This window comes from Clytia hemisphaerica, unplaced genomic scaffold, assembly GCF_902728285.1.
Source record: "Clytia hemisphaerica strain Z4C2 unplaced genomic scaffold, Clytia hemisphaerica genome assembly, whole genome shotgun sequence".
Taxonomy (NCBI): Eukaryota; Metazoa; Cnidaria; class Hydrozoa; order Leptothecata; family Clytiidae; genus Clytia; species Clytia hemisphaerica.
Genome location: NW_027103770.1, coordinates 1,816,618 through 1,834,058, shown reverse-complemented (window position 1 = coordinate 1,834,058; position 17,441 = coordinate 1,816,618). Strand labels below are relative to the sequence as shown.

The 17,441-nt window shown below is 34.1% G+C and overlaps 2 protein-coding genes and 1 long non-coding RNA gene across 12 annotated transcripts in view; 2 read left to right on the top strand and 1 right to left on the bottom strand.

Moving 5' to 3' along the window:
* Positions 1 to 17,441, top strand: part of LOC136805928 (uncharacterized) — a 67,838-nt gene that overhangs the window by 39,402 nt on the left and 10,995 nt on the right. Inside the window, exon 1 of one of the 10 annotated variants that reach the window (XM_067062513.1) lies at positions 6,618 to 6,740. The exons of 5 other annotated variants lie outside the window; for them this stretch is intronic. Coding sequence is in view for 4 of the 5 variants with exons in the window: in XM_067062504.1 (XP_066918605.1) it covers positions 14,093 to 14,208 (116 nt within the window). In the remaining variant the exon portion in view is untranslated. Of the gene's footprint in view, positions 1 to 6,617; positions 6,741 to 8,947; positions 9,036 to 11,280; positions 11,449 to 12,306; positions 12,826 to 14,019; positions 14,209 to 17,441 lie in introns of those variants that run through there. 4 more of the 10 variants (XM_067062508.1, XM_067062506.1, XM_067062509.1 and 1 more) reach the window with 4 other exon arrangements.
* Positions 928 to 2,091, bottom strand: LOC136805924 (uncharacterized). Its single transcript, XR_010846467.1, has 2 exons — positions 1,726 to 2,091; positions 928 to 1,598 (listed from the first exon to the last, which is right to left on the bottom strand). It is a non-coding gene; the product is annotated as an uncharacterized lncRNA (long non-coding RNA).
* On the top strand, positions 3,029 to 4,858 carry LOC136805923 (beta-1,3-galactosyltransferase 5-like). The gene has a single exon (XM_067062499.1). It carries the CDS (start codon positions 3,480 to 3,482, stop codon positions 4,692 to 4,694), a length of 1,215 nt encoding a protein of 404 aa, XP_066918600.1. The 5' UTR covers positions 3,029 to 3,479; the 3' UTR covers positions 4,695 to 4,858.

Here is a 17,441-nt window from a genome sequence, read left to right as displayed (position 1 = left end):
TTGTGCTCATTGAAAAAATATTTGCAAGTGGAATATTATCAGGCGAAAAAAATTGGGGAAAAAAGACAAATGAAAATGAAAAATGAAGAAGAAAAAAATCAACTTCTTGTACGAAATGTGATATGATTACCATTTTCACAGGAGTGATTTTTCAATCTTAGATCATCATCACTGAAAAAATTTTTCAAAAATATTCATCCAATCAAAAGATATCAAATACAAATTATTGCTGGTTGACTCTATATAGGTAGTAGGCGTTTTGTACTTGCCGTTTTAATTAAGGTGAAAATGATTACGATTTTATTATCCTCGCGTGTTTTATATAAGAATATCTTCTATAAGAATATCAGGGTGAAAATTGGCTAAATCGTAAGAATACCCTGAGTTTACCCTCTAGGGTGACTTTCACAGAATTTGATAAGAATACAGTCATTTTTATTCCGTTAACAGAAAAAAATTGCTTCTTTTGTTTTGCTTTGTTTTGACTTGAATTTAAACTTTGAGGAAGAAATGTAATTTTAGCTCCAAATGTTCATTCAAACAAAAGTCCAAAACTCTCAAATTGATCATTTTTCATGTTTGTAAAAAAGTTAAGTCTAAAAAATTAAGAATAGGGGGCCCAAAATACGTACCTTTCCAGCGCGCAACTTTTTAAATTTTCACGCTGTCAGCGCGCAACATTTTTTCAGAAAATAGACATGTTCAGTTATTTGTTCATAACTCAAGAACTAGGAATCTTTAGAAAAAAAGTAAGGTATCCCTGAAAAGCTACTTAAATTCTACAACTTTTAGACCAAGTACCAATCCAAATAAAATATTCCTACAAAAATGGTAGCATCACGTAAACCACAGTTTTTTTTCACGTTTTGCGGTAATGTCCCTTTTTTTGCATTTTTCACTTCTAGAGCAAAAAAAAGTGGGGGGAAGTTAATTAAAAAATCTGTCTTTGGCTATTTATCAATCTATACATCATTTTGAAGTAATATACCAAAAATCAGCATCCAGAAAAATCTGTATGTGTCACACCAGCCTCCCAAATATCGGTCACTTTTGCCAAAAATCACGATTTTCGGCTAAAAAATCCAATATATACAATTTTGAAGTATTTTGATGATAATGTGTTTCCAGAAGCAGCTACAACATCAAAAATGGTGTAAAAGTATTCCCCAACTATCTAAACAACACTTTCAGTCAGTATTCTTAGCTCCTGAAGCTTTTGAAGGGTATCGGCTGCCGTGAAACTAGATGGCATAGTCGGCGACAGTTGCAAAGTTTCCAAAAACCGTAAGCCTTTTGAGGCAAACTCATTGCTATCAAATCTGATCTCTTTTGCCCATAAGGAATGCTAAATGTCATCATAATAATTCCATGTGGCTGTTATGTGGTTCCTGCCATCATTTTGATCCATATAAGCTGTAATCAGGACATCGTTATGAGCCAAGAATTTCGGGGATCAATCGACCGTTGCTGGTGGGAGCGGAAGAAGTAGTGCAATTCAACATAAATCCAGGCTTTTCAAATTCTTTGGTGCTCCTTTGAAATAAATGAGGTGTAGAAAACACTTTTGCATTGAATTTGTCCACTTTCCATGCTCCAACCTGAATAAAAAGTAAAAAGTACTGTAAGTTTGGGTCGACTCCGATGGTTTGTCGAGAAAAGTGGTCAAAATGACAAATAAATGGATTTTTTATGCTAAAAACAAAACACAAATATAGATATACTTACTGGATGTTTTGCCATTATAAAAACAATGTTTCCATGAAGAAAAGTGGCCTAAACCAGTCAAAAAATCCAAGAACTTTAGCAGTAAGTTGGAAAAACCCATTTCTTGGTCGCCATCTTGATTCAGTGTTTTTCTCTACCTTTTCTCCGAAATCTGCTGCCTCACCACGTGATCAAAACATTACATCACCATATATCAAAAGAAAGCTTAGAACCTCTACTTTCCGTTTCTCTTTACTTCTACGGCTAGCAAAGAAGCCAATGGGAGAAATATAGCTTAGAAGATCACTATGTCAAAAAGACGACTATACTCGTCCGCCGGAACGTATGCTCGACGACTATACTCGTCCGCCGGGCTGAAAAGGTTAAGAATATTTCACCCTCAATTTTGGCACTTTCTTAAGAATACTTGACCGTCATCCAAAGTACACTATTTTTATAAAAAAGGCGTGTATTCTTAAGGTTAATTTTTAGATTTTACTAAACTAGTAAACTAGTCGTTGAAAACAGACCCATATACAAAAAAATCAAGCTCCAAATAAAAAGAATCGAAGGGGTTTACATTATTTGATTGACAGTTTTATTATAAGGTTATAAGTAATAACCGACTAGTTTACTAGTCTAAGATTTTACCAGTTATAGTCTCAATAAAATCATCGAAAAGTAATGTAAAAAGTGAAAATTTTCTTATACACGTATGTGTATAAGTAAATTTTATACATAAAAAACAAAAGAATAAATTAGATCTAAGGGGATTCATAGTTAACGAACTGGAAAAGTAATGTAAACCGATATAATTTTCAGCCACCCCTCAGCCCGCTCAGATCCCCCACCGTAAAAACCTTAAAACTTTTGTAATATTTGTACAGTCTGCGTTGAAATATATTGAGAATTTTGGTAGACTGGAGTCGTTTATAATGCGTGTAATACTAATAATACCAATACTAATAATAATACGGGATTTAGCTTGTATAAACGACTGGAAGAATCCGGTGTTCCAGCCTTATAGATACAGGGGCTAGCTACGCAGAAACTTGCGTAGCGAGAAAATAATTTATCAAGCAACAACAAACTCTCAAAACGAAATAAACTCAAATGAAAAACTTTCAATACACAAATCCACACATATTTTTTTTCTCAAGAATTATTTTGAGCAGGAAAAAATTATAATTGCAATATTGACACTTTTCTTTTGTTTGGAGTTGATGCACAAAGGTTTCTAGACGACTAAAATTGTTCCATTCATTTTTTTTTGCTTTATTTCTACTATGTATAAATTAGTCGTCTAGCTAGCTAGACTAGAATTTTGGTTAATTCCTCGTTTTTAGAAATTTAAAGCTCGGGCAATAAAGTCGCTTTTGGGCTATTTGTTTAATGTACTCAAATAGCTCAATTTGGCACGGTTTTATAGACTTCTAGGCTTATATTCTGAGCCTTATTGGATTGCATTCTTGAACTTTTGAATCTCATATGTTCTGATCATGTGAATAGCTGAATTGTTCAAGCAATTCAAGAATATACTTGCTGCATGAATCAAGATTTTAAATTATTCAGTAATTATACCATATACAGTATGTACACTGCTTTCATTAAATTTTTATTCGTTTTATAAACAGGTACGTTCATAAAAGTATCGATTGTTTCTTCTTTTTTTTAGCAGCTGCCTCTATTTTGATTGTGTTTTATAAAATTTTGTAAAACGATTTGAAAATCTCGTCAATATATCAAGATATCATCATTTTCAAAGATATGATAGAATGTCATTTCAGTTCTTGAAGATTGGATTTGAGAAAATGATTCGCACATCAAAGACACGAAAACGTTTCTTTCTATTCGTCATAACAACGATATATATACTCCTCGTCAACCATCTTTATTTAAATGGAATTTATGTTGTCAAAGAGATATCGCCAAATTCTCCTTGGTTGACAATATCTACAGATTTAAAAAGCTTTGTTAAAAACGTTGAAAGATTATTGTTAACCAAAAAATTTGTGAACCAGCATAAAAAACATTACACTACACCAAAAGTAAAACCCAACATTAAATTACTTAATTCGGAAGATATTCATGTTTTCAAAGGTGAAATTCTAATTTTGGTAACATCACATATTAAACATAGCTCGCGAAGAGATTCGATTCGTACTAGTTGGGCTAATCATGCAAGATTTATTGATCATAGTCAAAAGTTCAACAACGCAAGATATAAAACATACTTTGTGACTGGCTACCTTGAAAGTTTCATACGTAAAGCAAAAATTGAATCTTCTACTTTCCGTGATGTTTTGATAACGAATCGTACGGAGCGCTATTGGGACCTTTCACGGAGAATAATGTTTGGTTTTTTATGGGCTATGGAATATTGTACTTTTGACTATCTCTTGAAAACTGACGATGATGTTTTTGTTAACATACCAAACCTATTTACATTAATGTATACAGACCCTTTTATATTGAAACATAAAGATCGAATTTTTGCTGGAAAGATCGTAAAGAGTAAAAGTAGAACAATCCGTGATCCATTTTCAAAATGGTATGTATCCCAAGGAGAATGGGAACCAGACTATTATCCACCTTTCGCAACTGGTATGGGAATAATCTTATCTAGATTTGTCCTTGAAAAAATGCGTTCACATTTTGACTGGATAAACCCATTCCGATTAGATGACGTATATGTCGGAATATTAATAAATCGGGCTAACATTAGCGGAATCGGGATAAGAAACGTCCCACAATTACGTGCGACATTGAATGAGGAGTTTTCTGGAGCACATCAACATTATGAATGTCGTTATGTTGATAAACCAATTATTTATCATAAAGTTGTGCACCATTGGTGTATGGAAAAATTAACAGCAAAAAGTATAATTAATTCTGGTACAGAAAATCCAGGCAGATATTTGAATATTTTAATTGTTCCTTTTATTTTCCTTAATTTTGTTGTTATTTTTTTGGTAAAATTTTTGAAATGATAATTATAGAGAATGGCTCCGAGCCATGAAACTTTAGAGTATAGAATATAGTCAGTCAGGAAGAAAAGACACTTTTCAATTCTGCTACTGGTAGTTTCATGCCACTTTGGCCACAATCTACCGGCAACATTATATTATATAAGAATAAAGAAAATCTGAGAAAAACTCTTGATATGATGATCCAACATCGCACTCGTGGGATAAGTCTTGAGATCCATGCTACAATTTCTTCTTTATCTATTGGGGTAGCATGTTTTGAGTTACGAGTTTGAATTTCCCAATTCCTTATGAGAGTTTGAAAACTCAGTCAATCAAATCTTGTTTTTCTTCCATTGGTCGCACTTCTCTTACAAAAAACGCAACTTTCTAAAGATTTTTATCCTAGTAAGTGAGTACAGCGCTAAGTTCGATTTTTTGAAGCAAAAATCTGCATAACAGGTCGAATCCGTCCTGCAAACAATAGATTATTAAAATGCAAGACGAGTCTTCTGTTTATCACGGGATCTCACATTAATCCTTGGAAACATTAATAAAGATACCACCAACGAGAGTTAGATGATTGCCTACCACGGTCTTTATACAGTTAAGTCTCCTTAACTCGAACCTTTATAACTCGAATGTTTCCTTAATTCGGACAAATTTTATGGCCCGTCAGTTAACAATGCCTTATTCATGATATGCACCATTGCAATGTCTTTCACCCAACAGCTGATTTGTTGTAAGTGACGTAAAATCAGTCAATTCGCCACTTGCAACTAATCAAACAAAATTGCGTTCCCCGCGCGTGTTATGGATAGATACTCCATTGTATACGCAATAGTCAGGACTTACTCAGTGACAACAGCCACGGCTAAGAATCCGAAATAAAAACTTTCTACATAAAAATCATCATTGAAAAAGGTTTGTTTTGTTTTTCATTTCACCAATACCATAATCCTAGACTGGCGCGCCAGTTGGGCTGGAACGGTATCACGCGGGAAAAGTGAGCGTAGGAGTTAGGTAAGCAAAGGAAGAAATTTTGTCAGTGGCAAGGGCTGAAAGCTTGGTTAATCAGCAACCTCTCACCAACTTTTGCTCGTTTTCCTACGCAGTTTCTATTTTAGCAAACACCCACCGCCTTTTTTTCCGCCCTCTGACATGATTAATTAACGGGACAAGCTGGAGTTTTTACAAGCTCTCGTTTGATTTGGTTGGTCGTTAACCTGTAATAAAAAAATTTTATTACTTTTTCTAAAGAACGCGTCATCTCTATTACTTCAAATAACCAATTAGTGAAGTCTCTTGTAAAAACTCCAGCTCATCCCTAATTAACAGAGTAGTTTGCTAGTCTACCATACATAGGCTCTCGAATTTTGTTGAAATTGTTCACGAGGAGAGGGAGAAAGGTCCTATTCCAAAGAGTATACAATTTCCCTCAGAGAGCCTCTTCTACACTTAACAGATCATCTAAATAATGACGTAATGTTTCGAGCTTCAACCCTGACCCTAACTGATAAGATCGAAATAATCAATCAAAAATTGAAAATATTGAAAAGGTCAAACAGGAAAAATCGAAAAAGTCACTTTTGGCCATCCACAACCCCGACCGAAAAGTGAAAAAAAATCATTTTTAGGCTTTGAACTAAAGCTAAAGTTAATTACATCCGAAGGCTTCAAAGTATTCTTATAAAAAAACATGTATTGATTTCATACAACTTTCACTTTTGTTTTTAAAAACCACAAATTTCTACTTAATCCAGCATAATACGTATACGCTATTATATGTTGAACGGTGAAAAAGAATGCAGCTATTATATTCTGATTTTTCCCTATAACGTATACGCTTTTATACCTTTATAGTATCATCAGAAAAAAAATAATTTGGCTTTAAAATCCTTCAAAAAATGTGAACCTTTTCTCTCTTAAAAATATCATCATCATATCATTTGTGTTCATTATTTGATGTTTACATGAATCAAGCTTGTTTTGTCACAAATCTCGTACTGTAGAGATATCTAAAAACTAAAACTTTCTTGTTGAGAAAACACACACATAGAAATAACAAAGGTTTGTCTCTCTCGGATTTTTTATATTTTGATATAATGATGTAGCCTGTTTGCCTGGTTAACCAAGCCAGTTTTCACAAGGCCAAGATACGGCTGATGGCAATATATATAGTGTTATCGGCGCTTTAATGATTTTAATGATGTACGGGATTTTAAGTTTGCCTCGAAAAACTGATATTCAGATATTCAGTCACAACTTAATACCATCAGATTTTACCAAGTGACTGAATCAATCTGGCTCAGATCTCTAGGCTAATAATGGTGCTTATTTCTTTCCGTTCTGCTTACTTGGTATTGTGATCAGTGGCGTTGTGGCAGCAAAAGAGATTTTTTTAAACGCCCCGATCTTAAAAATCATACTTTATGCGCCTTGAATTGTGCCCAGGACCAATTTTACTGAGATAATTGTAAATTACTTGCAATTTTTTTCGCTTGCTTCGTTCGCAATAAAGTTGATTGGTAACTTCTTTGCAATCTATCTAATTTACAAGTTTTTGTTTTATAGCATTATTAAATGAAAGTCTAACTGCGCCCCAAGACCAATTTGCTAACAACAATATTGAAATCATAAAACATCAATTTTTTCGCTCGCTTCACTCGCATTACACATTGGTTCTTTCTTTTCACTCTAGCAAGTGTCAAATTTATCAATTTTTATTTAGTGATTTAGGGTATCTTGGCAGTCGATTTTCAAAAATTTTCTAGTCGATCCCAACCATGGTGGGGCCTGTTTTTCCCTTCTCCATTCATCAAAGATATATCTACTCTTATCCACTAAATATTTTCTTCCTCATTATGCCTAGGCAAATGAATTAGTAAAAGTTTAGAAACTGGTGGACGGGGGAACCACTTTGGAAAATTGACTTTGGCCCCTCCAGAAAGATTTTCCCACAACGCCACTGATTGTGATTATCATAGAAATTATTGTTTAATGGGACTTAATGACAACATCAACACAAGCCTAGATATCCAAGCTGTAATTTTTTTTATTAATGTCACGTTTCTGGTTTATTATGGCCTGGTCTTCCTAAAATATTTTGCATTCCAATATCAGAAAGCAGCGCTAAGCAGTAGCGTAGATAGGAGGGGCGTTTGTGTTGGAGAGCAGATTTTTATGACACAGTAATGATATTTTATAATATGAATAGATAATTATTGTGTCCCTAAAAGTCTGCTCTCCTACACAAATTTTGCGCCCCTCCTGTCTACCCTACTGGCGCATGTATACTTCGATCTGTCGATTCCATTATTGTGCAAAGCCGAAAAATACCCGACCCTGGGTTTACAAGCATCTAGGTAGATCAAGCAACTAATAGCAGAAACATCAAAGTAAGAGAATATAATTTACAGTTTGGATATCCAGGCTACTTTAGCACTTTGGGCAAAAAGATACTGTATGCTTTTAGGAAATTTCAACACTGTTACCAAAAAATATAGTAGTGTCTTATTACACAGAGGAATGAATTGTCATGTTTCGAAGTCTAGTCTAGCCTGATCCTTTGCAGACAGGATTTTCGTTGTGTTGTTCCCGAGATTGTAAGCATGCGAGGGTCTTACTTAACTTTATCCCATATTCCTAGAAAAAAGCTCGATCAATTTTCCTTTTATTTTGTCAATATCCCAAGGCCCAAGGATACCACACGCAGCTTAGAACAAAGCTTTTGGTCATCAAATGTCAGTAAGGAGTATAATTACTTTTTCCAAGAAATGCAATTTGCAGAATCATAGTATCTATGTATAAAAACAAACATATGAATATTTTCCACTTTATTTGCACAAAACTTATAATTGAACCCAAGCTCGAAAACTGTTCCCAAAGCTATAGTTCTATTTTTGAGGAACAATCGCCGTATAAGCATTGTTACTTTTCAAAAAATAGTAAATGCAAATATTAGAGATTAAATCTGAAGTATACTTTTAAGTACAATTTATTGACCTAATCAAGTGACTTCTAAAATGTAGCTTATATCATCATATTGTAACATAAAACTCGATGGATATAAGATTTGTTTACATAGAAAATAGACCCCTTACCCAATTTTGTTGTAGTTCTAATGTGGTTTTCCACCTCACAAGCAAAATTAGTGTTTTTTTGTTTCATTTTCAATGAATGTATTGAATTACATGAATGAATGGATGGAGAACCCGTTTGACTTATTATGAGACTTCTTTCATTATCCATGTTACGCCTTGTAACAAACATAATATGTGTGTAGTGTTTGTATAAAGTGAACGTGGAATAAAAGGGGAATGCCAATATGACTCGGTCATCTATAAAGAATTTGAACATTTTCAGGTAAAATATTTTTATGGGAATTATTAGGCTTCTGCTCGTCCTCTAGCGAAAAGAGTTTCTTATAGGAAGTATATCTATAAAGGTCTGTGATTCAGACTAGCGAATTGAATTATACTACCTCTAACATAAATTGCGATTTATATCTAGGTTCTATGATAGTCAAGTATTTCTTGTTTTGTATACATAATATTACTAACAATTTCCATTACTGTTTTGCAAATTCGATACCATATGGTACACCCCCCCTTTCTCACAGACCTGGTAGGATCTTTTCAGCCAGTGGGGATGAAAATAACTGACTGAAACTCGATGGGGGTTGATATTCCCATACTTTTTATGACTGGGGATTTCACTTCTTTTGTTTTTAAGTCAGACATTTCGGTGGGAATTTTCCCGAAATTAGTAGATAAATATTTTGCAGTGGGGATTTGCTTATCTGATTATTTTCAGTGGGGACAAAAATATGAGGATAATTTCCCACCGGGGACGATATTTTGGCCAATTTTTCCAGTGGGAAGGGGTCCCATTGGGTCTTTGAGAAGGGGGTGTCATGGTATAAGTTGAAGTCCTGACACGTTGAACTGACACTAGCGTAGGCCGGGGTGCGGCAAATTACGTATAGGCTATGTTGTTATTTATATGACACAGTCATCAATGCTGGTCTCACACACTAAATTTGTACAGTATTACTTCTGGCTGAGTATATCTGGGTGAGTCTGGGTTAGGTACTTTGGTTAAAACAGTCAGTGGGCTATCATCATTTGATTTTCGATTTTGAACTGTAGAGCCTTTCTTTTTAATTGGATTACTTTCACTTTTCACTTTAACTTTCTTTTGAAATGGTTCTGAAAATATGAGAACAGGACTAAAAACAATTTCGGGATTTAGATGTTTGAAAATAAGAACAATCAAACCTCTACAAATTTTGGTTCATATCGTCCAGATAGATTAATAAAAATAGTTTGGTTGTGAATTCCTACAAAATTCCTTATTACAAATCACATCACTAAACTTTTCCCCGAGATCAAGACAAACAAAGTCATAAAAACTCTGGCAATCTCCGACGAAATGAGTTTGCTTTGTCCCATGTAAAGCTCGTGATGATTTCTGATAAATCAGTAAGGTTCCTCTAATCCTCTTGCAATTCTTGCATTAATAACACGCATGCGTGAATTGTATTTTAAGCCACCTGTAGTTAATTCCCGTGATAAACAAAGAGGAATGAATCCGTAGGGGTGGTACTTTCGTGGTCACTTTCGGTCGGGATTGTGGACGGCGAAATATGAAATTTGTTTTTTGTCGTTCTTTATGAATTTTGTCGTTCTTTTTGTCTATTTTTATTAATGCAGGATTTGTTATATAGTACCCCCTCAAATATATAAAATGAGATAACTCTACGTGATGGACATGTCAATCCATTTAATAAAGGATTGTTTAAAACTTGTACAATTTTAAAACTGTCCAAACAACTGTCGATTACTGTGCTAAAATTTATGAATCAAAAGTGTTCTTTGTGACACTGTTTCTCTTCTACTCGTTTTTTATACGAACGTCCAAAACTTTTGAAGCCTTTGTTGTTCTTATAACTTTTGAGTTTTAAGCCTAAAATTGTTCTTAAAATGTTATTCACCATTTTGTGAGTGTTTTTGTGGGATTTCCTAAGAAATTGCAAGTTTTAGAGTCTTTTATAGCCTTAAATTGTTCTTAACTTGTTCTTAAAATTTTGGCAAACGAAGCCTTATGTTTTATATAGTTTATTCTCCATAAAATAAAGCAACATGCCTGCCTCTTTTCTTTCAGTAATTAAAATTGCTTTAAAATGAATTTGATTTCAAATGCCATTTCAGATACATTTTTGTGATGATTTAAAGTATGACTTTAGAATCGAAAATGACTTTTTATGATCACAAATTTAAGGTGTATATTTTTTACGATGTACTAATTTAATGAAGATCCAAGCCTATATATTTTGCAATTAAAGGTTTTATTTTGACATAAGTGTTTCTATTTCATATCAGACACATATTTCATACCAGGACAGTGTCTTGCCATTGTTATATTATGCTGATATAAGCAAAATGTTCTTTTCCTCTTTCTGACCAAACTTGCTCCACATTCGTGTCAATTCAATGTGGAAAAGCTTGTGAATTAACACTCTTATTTAAAAACAAAACCTTTAAGTTTTGGCAAATTCTATGTTACAATTGATTTTAAATGGTAGATAAAAAGATTCGTATTTTATATTAAAATAAGGTGCTTTGGACTTTTGTTTGTGACTTTGTTTGCATTGTTTGCCATTTTGTGAGATGGCAATGTCTTTGGATAGAAGAAGGCCTTTGCCACGCCCTCGACCTCGCGAACGCAAGACTTCAGAACAAGTTAGAGAAGACTGGAGACGAATTGATATGACAAGGTAAACATTACGTCATCAGTGAGAGTTATACGCACAAACGAGTCTTTTTAATAATAAGAACATTAAGCTCAATTCTGGTTAAATCTTGAGAACAAATTGAAACAATTCCAAGAATTCAGAATAGGATATAAAATGCTGCATAACATTTTCCCGAAAATACACGCTTTTTTTATAAGAATGGTGTAACTCCATTTCATCATGGATATTCTTAACTTTTTTGGTAAAATCATCTTAAAATATTCTTAGGTTAGGATCCTAGTTCAGAATAGATTTAACATTTAGTACATACGTCTCAAGCATAAATGGCACTTTTGTGAAAGGAGCGAGCCTTACTTGGGGGTAATTGACAGCTTATAATTGAAAATGCTCTAAAAATGGCATTCTTAGCTTGAGTAGCCAAATTCCACGATGGTGATATTCTTAGCATTATTCTTCATTCTTTGACCATTTTCATCATGGACATTCTTATAAAGTGTATTCTTATAAAAAAAAAGCGTGTAAAAGAAGAATAACATTTTTCTTGGGTTCAAAGGGCTAAAAGAATATGTAAGAACATTCAAACTTTAAAATTTGTTCACTTTTCAACAAAATTCTTATTTTGTGCTTTCCGCTTGCATTTTGTATTGACTTGATATCATAAATCTAATTGGCTTATAATTAGACTAATACTTAATTTTGCTGATACATGCTAATTTTCAAGTAATCATTTTTGTCATCGTAAATGTTTTTGAAAGAATTCATCATCTTTGGAAAGCGAATTATTCCCTACTGATTACTTGCTATTACATACGAAAATTACTTCTTTCGGTTACTATATTTTGTATTTGAAATTTAAGCTGACGACCTTAACGTGTCTAAATCATAAAAGTATTTTGTCGATATATTGATGAAAATCTATAAAAGAAAATAATTTTTATTACTGTTGCTGATTATTGTGAAACGTTCAGGCGAAAGTAATAATTGCGTTTGTTTCTTTGGCGTAGGTTCGAAGCAGCTTGAAGTGTTGCAACAATGAATTTAAATTACCAAACGGTTTAAAATACAACAAATTCACATGGATATACATACTTCAAGGATTGCTTTCTAGCTGATAAAATTATTGTTTTACCATTAAAACAAGACCATTAACGGTTTTGGCTTGAAGTTTGCTTGAGATACGATCACGCGATCGTGCAAAGTTAAATAATAGGAGACAAAGGAGAAGATCGTGCACTTCTTTGTGCTCATATTTTCAAGCAACTTTCAAGTAGCAGTGTGAATACACCCATGATTTATAATTTGAAAAGAGCTTTTTTGACATTAAATATTTTCTCTGAAGAATTTAAAACGAAGGCAGTCAACCGTCATGAGATACCGGCAACGCCAATTTCTGATACAGTAAGAGCCAATCATTACTCTCTGATTGTATAATAATTTTAATTTTTTGTCGTTTTGATTTTCATTTAATGAATTTGTCTCCATGATAGCTACATGCTTCAATTTTCACTGTTCTTGTCTTTAATATCCAGTGGGAGTCAGTCTTTCTGTTCGTCTACAAACCCCTGTCTCACAGTCCCGGTGAAACCTTTCCCAGAAGGGGATAAAAATTTCTACGATTGAAATCTCAATGGGGAAAATAACTCTGTATATCTATCTTTTCCAAAAAGTATTATGAAAGCACATCCTGGAGCATCGAGCTTAAAGCCCGAAGAGCTAGGACAGAATCTCTAACCTTTCACAGTAAAATCTATCGCTAGATTTCAAAAAAATGCAGTCCTCAATAACAAAGAAACCGCTGGATACAATCCGTCGTCATGATTGTGGCGCGTTCTAGACGTGTTCTAGATAAGAAATCAGAGGCTTCACTTTTTCTTGCCAAAAAAAAAGGTTAGAGATTCTTCTCTAGCCCTTCGGGCTTTAAACTCTATGGATGTAACTAACATCCGTTTGAACTTTAACAAACACCACCCTTGAAGTAATTTAGAGTCTGCAGGTTCTGTTGTTCAAGTTGAGAGTTGTTGTCAAGTTGACAACATTTAATTACAAAAATACAAGAAAAGGAATTTTTTGCCATATTCTCATATCCATATCAAAACATTGCTCATGGATTAATTTTACATTAAATTTCTTGTTTGTGTAGAGCGAAACTTTTTTGAGATTAAATGTTTTTATTGTCAAGTCTTAATAAAATGCGGAAAAAAACAGACAGGCTAAAGCTTTTATAATGCTTTGTAGTAAGCTAAGTGATATAGCTATGCCATATTTTCAATTCTAAACCTGATTCCATTGAAGCAGTTTTGATATTTTCTTTGAAGAGCAGAAGTTGTTTTTGTCATTTTTTGATTTTAGCCCTTTTAGATATTTTTGACATTATTTTCATGGGCCGAGGGTTTAAGATACTCAGTATTCTATTTTAAAGTCTGTAGATACTTTAGTCGGATCAACTTTTGCAAGATTAAATTTCGCGTGAGATTGCTGACTCATGAAATTTTTGAAATCGTATTTTTGGCGAAGGAACCAGCTAAAATTCTCCTTTGGTGGCAAAAAATTGCTATTTTCACCTGGCTTTTAGGCTCATTCGCGAAATTGAATCCACTTGAAATCTTTCCCTTGAAGATCGAATTAGAGAGAGTTGACTGTACATGGTTAACTTTTGCAACCAGAGATGCGAGAAGTGAGCAGCAGTAATGGTTGGTTATTTCCACAACGTGTTATGAAAAGGTTGTCATCAGTTACTTCAAATACCACCAGTGATGACCAAGGTTCAGCTCAAGCTATGCGGTAAATGATTAATACACTTTTGAACCACGTCAAGGTGTTGGTATCCGGGGAGGGTATAAAATAAACTTTGGATGGGCCTTGTGTTCGCCAATTTCCAGTTTTTCTCAGAATTCATGATGTTCATTATGTAATGTTTTCTACGGAAAGACCCAGGTTTTTGCCAGTAGTGGCAAATTTTAAACGACTTTTCTCCTGCTAGAATTTACCACTACTGGCTAAAACCTGGCTGTTTCCGTAGAAAAAATTACATCATGAATATCATGAATTGATTCCATAATGTTAGCTTGAGGTATGCTTCTTTAAAAGGCTAAATGATACCTCATGTATGTTTTTTCTAATATTGTGAAATCTCATCAATTAATACTCAAGCATATGCTTCGGTAATACTCAAGCGTTTCATATTTTGAACCTGGGTTTGAGCGCTTTGTATTTTTATTTATAGTTTCTGGCACATTAGTATTCGAGAAACTGTTGAATTCAACGGAGCCGAGTTTTTCGAATATAAATGAAAGATGAAGTTTTCTTTTGTTTTCTTTTTCGTTGTTTTTACGTTGACACAATGTTCACAACGTCCAAATAACGTTATATGAACTTTTAAACAATGGTTTGTACTGGCTGGGTTAGTATTGGTACGTGGGAGAAAAGTAATTTGGAGAGGAATGGCTGAGAGTGTGAGAGTGTAGCTCTATGAAAATTACCGTCACAGTGTAAAACAGTAGGTCTACGGATATTGAGATTCTCGAGTCTCGTTACATACAGTAATTATACGAATAATTAAAATGAGCTGGTTAATGTCTTTTTTATGAAAAGTTTAAAATTTTGTTGCTTTCAAAGGTCTCAGAATTTTCTTCGAAAAAAGGAAATGTTGTTCGATTTACGGAGAGCTTTAAATGATCGAGCTAATGATAATAATTTTTGGTGAAGTTATAAATTTAAAAATGTTTTTTGTATGCAATCTAACAATCTGAAGAAAAGAAAAGGCTTTAAAAGGTTAAAAATCGTCTAAAAATCAGATAAAATCTTCGTCGAAAAGGTCACAAAATCACTAAATTCTTTACTTTAATTGTAAAAAGTTTTGACTTTTGGGATGTTTTGACTTTTTGGGTATATACTTGTTTGTTATCGTGTATCATCTAAGGGGAAACCATCTTGAACGGGCTTTAAAATTAAGTTGATAAGGGGTATGATAATCAAATTAGAAAGGGTTTTCAAAATATCTACTAACGTAAGAGGTAGAATGAAGTTGTAGTATATATATATAAGAAGATATAGTATAACTAAATCTCACTCCGAGCATTATTCATGTAACTTTGACGATTATTGACCAGATGGGCTAAGGGATAATATATCTTTTCCATTGTGTATCCCAGTTGCTTTTCTGTATAAACAAACTTACGAATATTACGAGTATGTCATGTAATTCTAGGTTTTGTGTGATGTTTGAGTAATGTTGAGATTAGCACCTGCATAGTGACACCCTCACAGACACGGCAGGATTTTTTTCTATCCAGTGGGGATGAAAATAACGGACTGAAACTCGATGGGGATTGATATTCCCATATTTTTTATGGCTGGGGATTTCAGTTATCTGTTGTTTTCAAGTCAGAAAATTCAGTGGGGATGGGAAAAATAGCATAATATTTTGCAGTGAGGATTGGTTTATTTCATTACTTTCAGTGGGGATAAAAATGGGAGGATAATATTCCCCCGGGGACGATATTTTGGCCAATTTTTCCACTGGGAAGGGTGGGAAGTGAGAAGGTGGTATATAGTGCATTTTGGTTTCATCGAGGGTTGAAAAATTGTTGGTAAATATCCAAGAAATGGTGAAAATCTTCCTTCGACAACACTGTTAATAAGGTGACTTGCTTGATCCGATATTGGTGACAGAAAGTAGCATTCACCGCCAGAATTTTAAAATTGAACACTCAAAATTAAATTAAGCACTGCAATCCCTTGTACAAAATGTGAGACAAATCTTTCTCTTGTTCGCCTCCGCCACCCCCCCCCCCCCCCTCAACAATGAATTTTAAAGGAAGCCGTGCTATGTGTCACATTGTTTGCCGTCTCAACCACCACGACCCTTGAAGGACGCCGCAGTGGACTAATCCATGGTTCTCGAAAGGCGTTGATGAATTTAGTGATATTTTAAGGACCAGATAGAAAATATTTGGAAATTGAATACCAAAAAAATTAGAAAGAGATTCCTGCGACGCCCTGTCCCACGACGATCCTCGAAGAGCGCGGCTCCCATCCAAGACGGCTCTCGAAAGTCGTTGCCCCGAGACACGACAAAAGCGAGTTTATGTATCTGTGTTTTTTTTTTGCGATGGAGATGATAAGCTTCTAATTTGCCTACATCTTAACTGACTGAGAACGATGGTAAATTAACACTTTCAACTTCCTCGATTTTGCGGGTCAAAACTACGAGTTATTCCAAATCGCTTCAGTCACTCCACTGTCCTCATATACATAAACTCGCTAATTTTCGAAGAAGAGCGCCTTACTACCTCGAATTCCTGTTTTCAACCGAGTTAAGCCAAACCCCCCTCTCGCAGGAGCCATGTATGACACTTTTATTTCGCAGAAACTCTTCATAAAAAGAGTATTAGCATATTTGCGCGCCATGTGAGCGTTCAAGTTATGGAGAACAGACTTTAACATATTCTTTTTTAAAAACCAGTATATTTTTGTTAAAGCTCGGCTACCCTTCTACGCCTCAAATTGTTCTGTTCTTATTTTTTGTTCTGTTCTTATTTTTGGTGCAAAACTTGGTAATTTAGGCTTTTTAGGCTTTTTGGCTGATTTTTCCTTTAAATTATTTGATACTTTAAGCAATTCCGGTGTCAATATTGTTCTTAAATTATTCGTATTTTCTAACTATTTTAAGCTCCATTGGTCCTATAGAATTGTTCTTATTCTTAATTGTTCCGATGGTAAAAAAGAGTGTACAGTCCTTCAGTACCTCTATTATTCGAACTAAAATATTGGTCTCTCCTCAGGTTTAAAGTAGTTTAAATTTCTCTCTGTAATTCGAATCATTCACTAGTTCGAAGAAACCTTTTGTTCCCATGTGGATCGAATTAGAGAGAGATTCAACTGTATGTTATGTAAGCTTTGCTTTATCACTTTCATGAAATTTCGGTTCTTATAGTAAAAAGCCTTGGTCAACATTTCACAATGTGTCTTATCAAGATCAGCACTAGTGGAAAAAAATGGAAAAAGGGAGAAAA

Bases quoted from the DNA above. Each gene is read 5' to 3' on its own strand.
- LOC136805923 (XM_067062499.1), top strand. From the start codon at position 3,480: ATGTCATTTCAGTTCTTGAAGATTGGATTTGAGAAAATGATTCGCACA.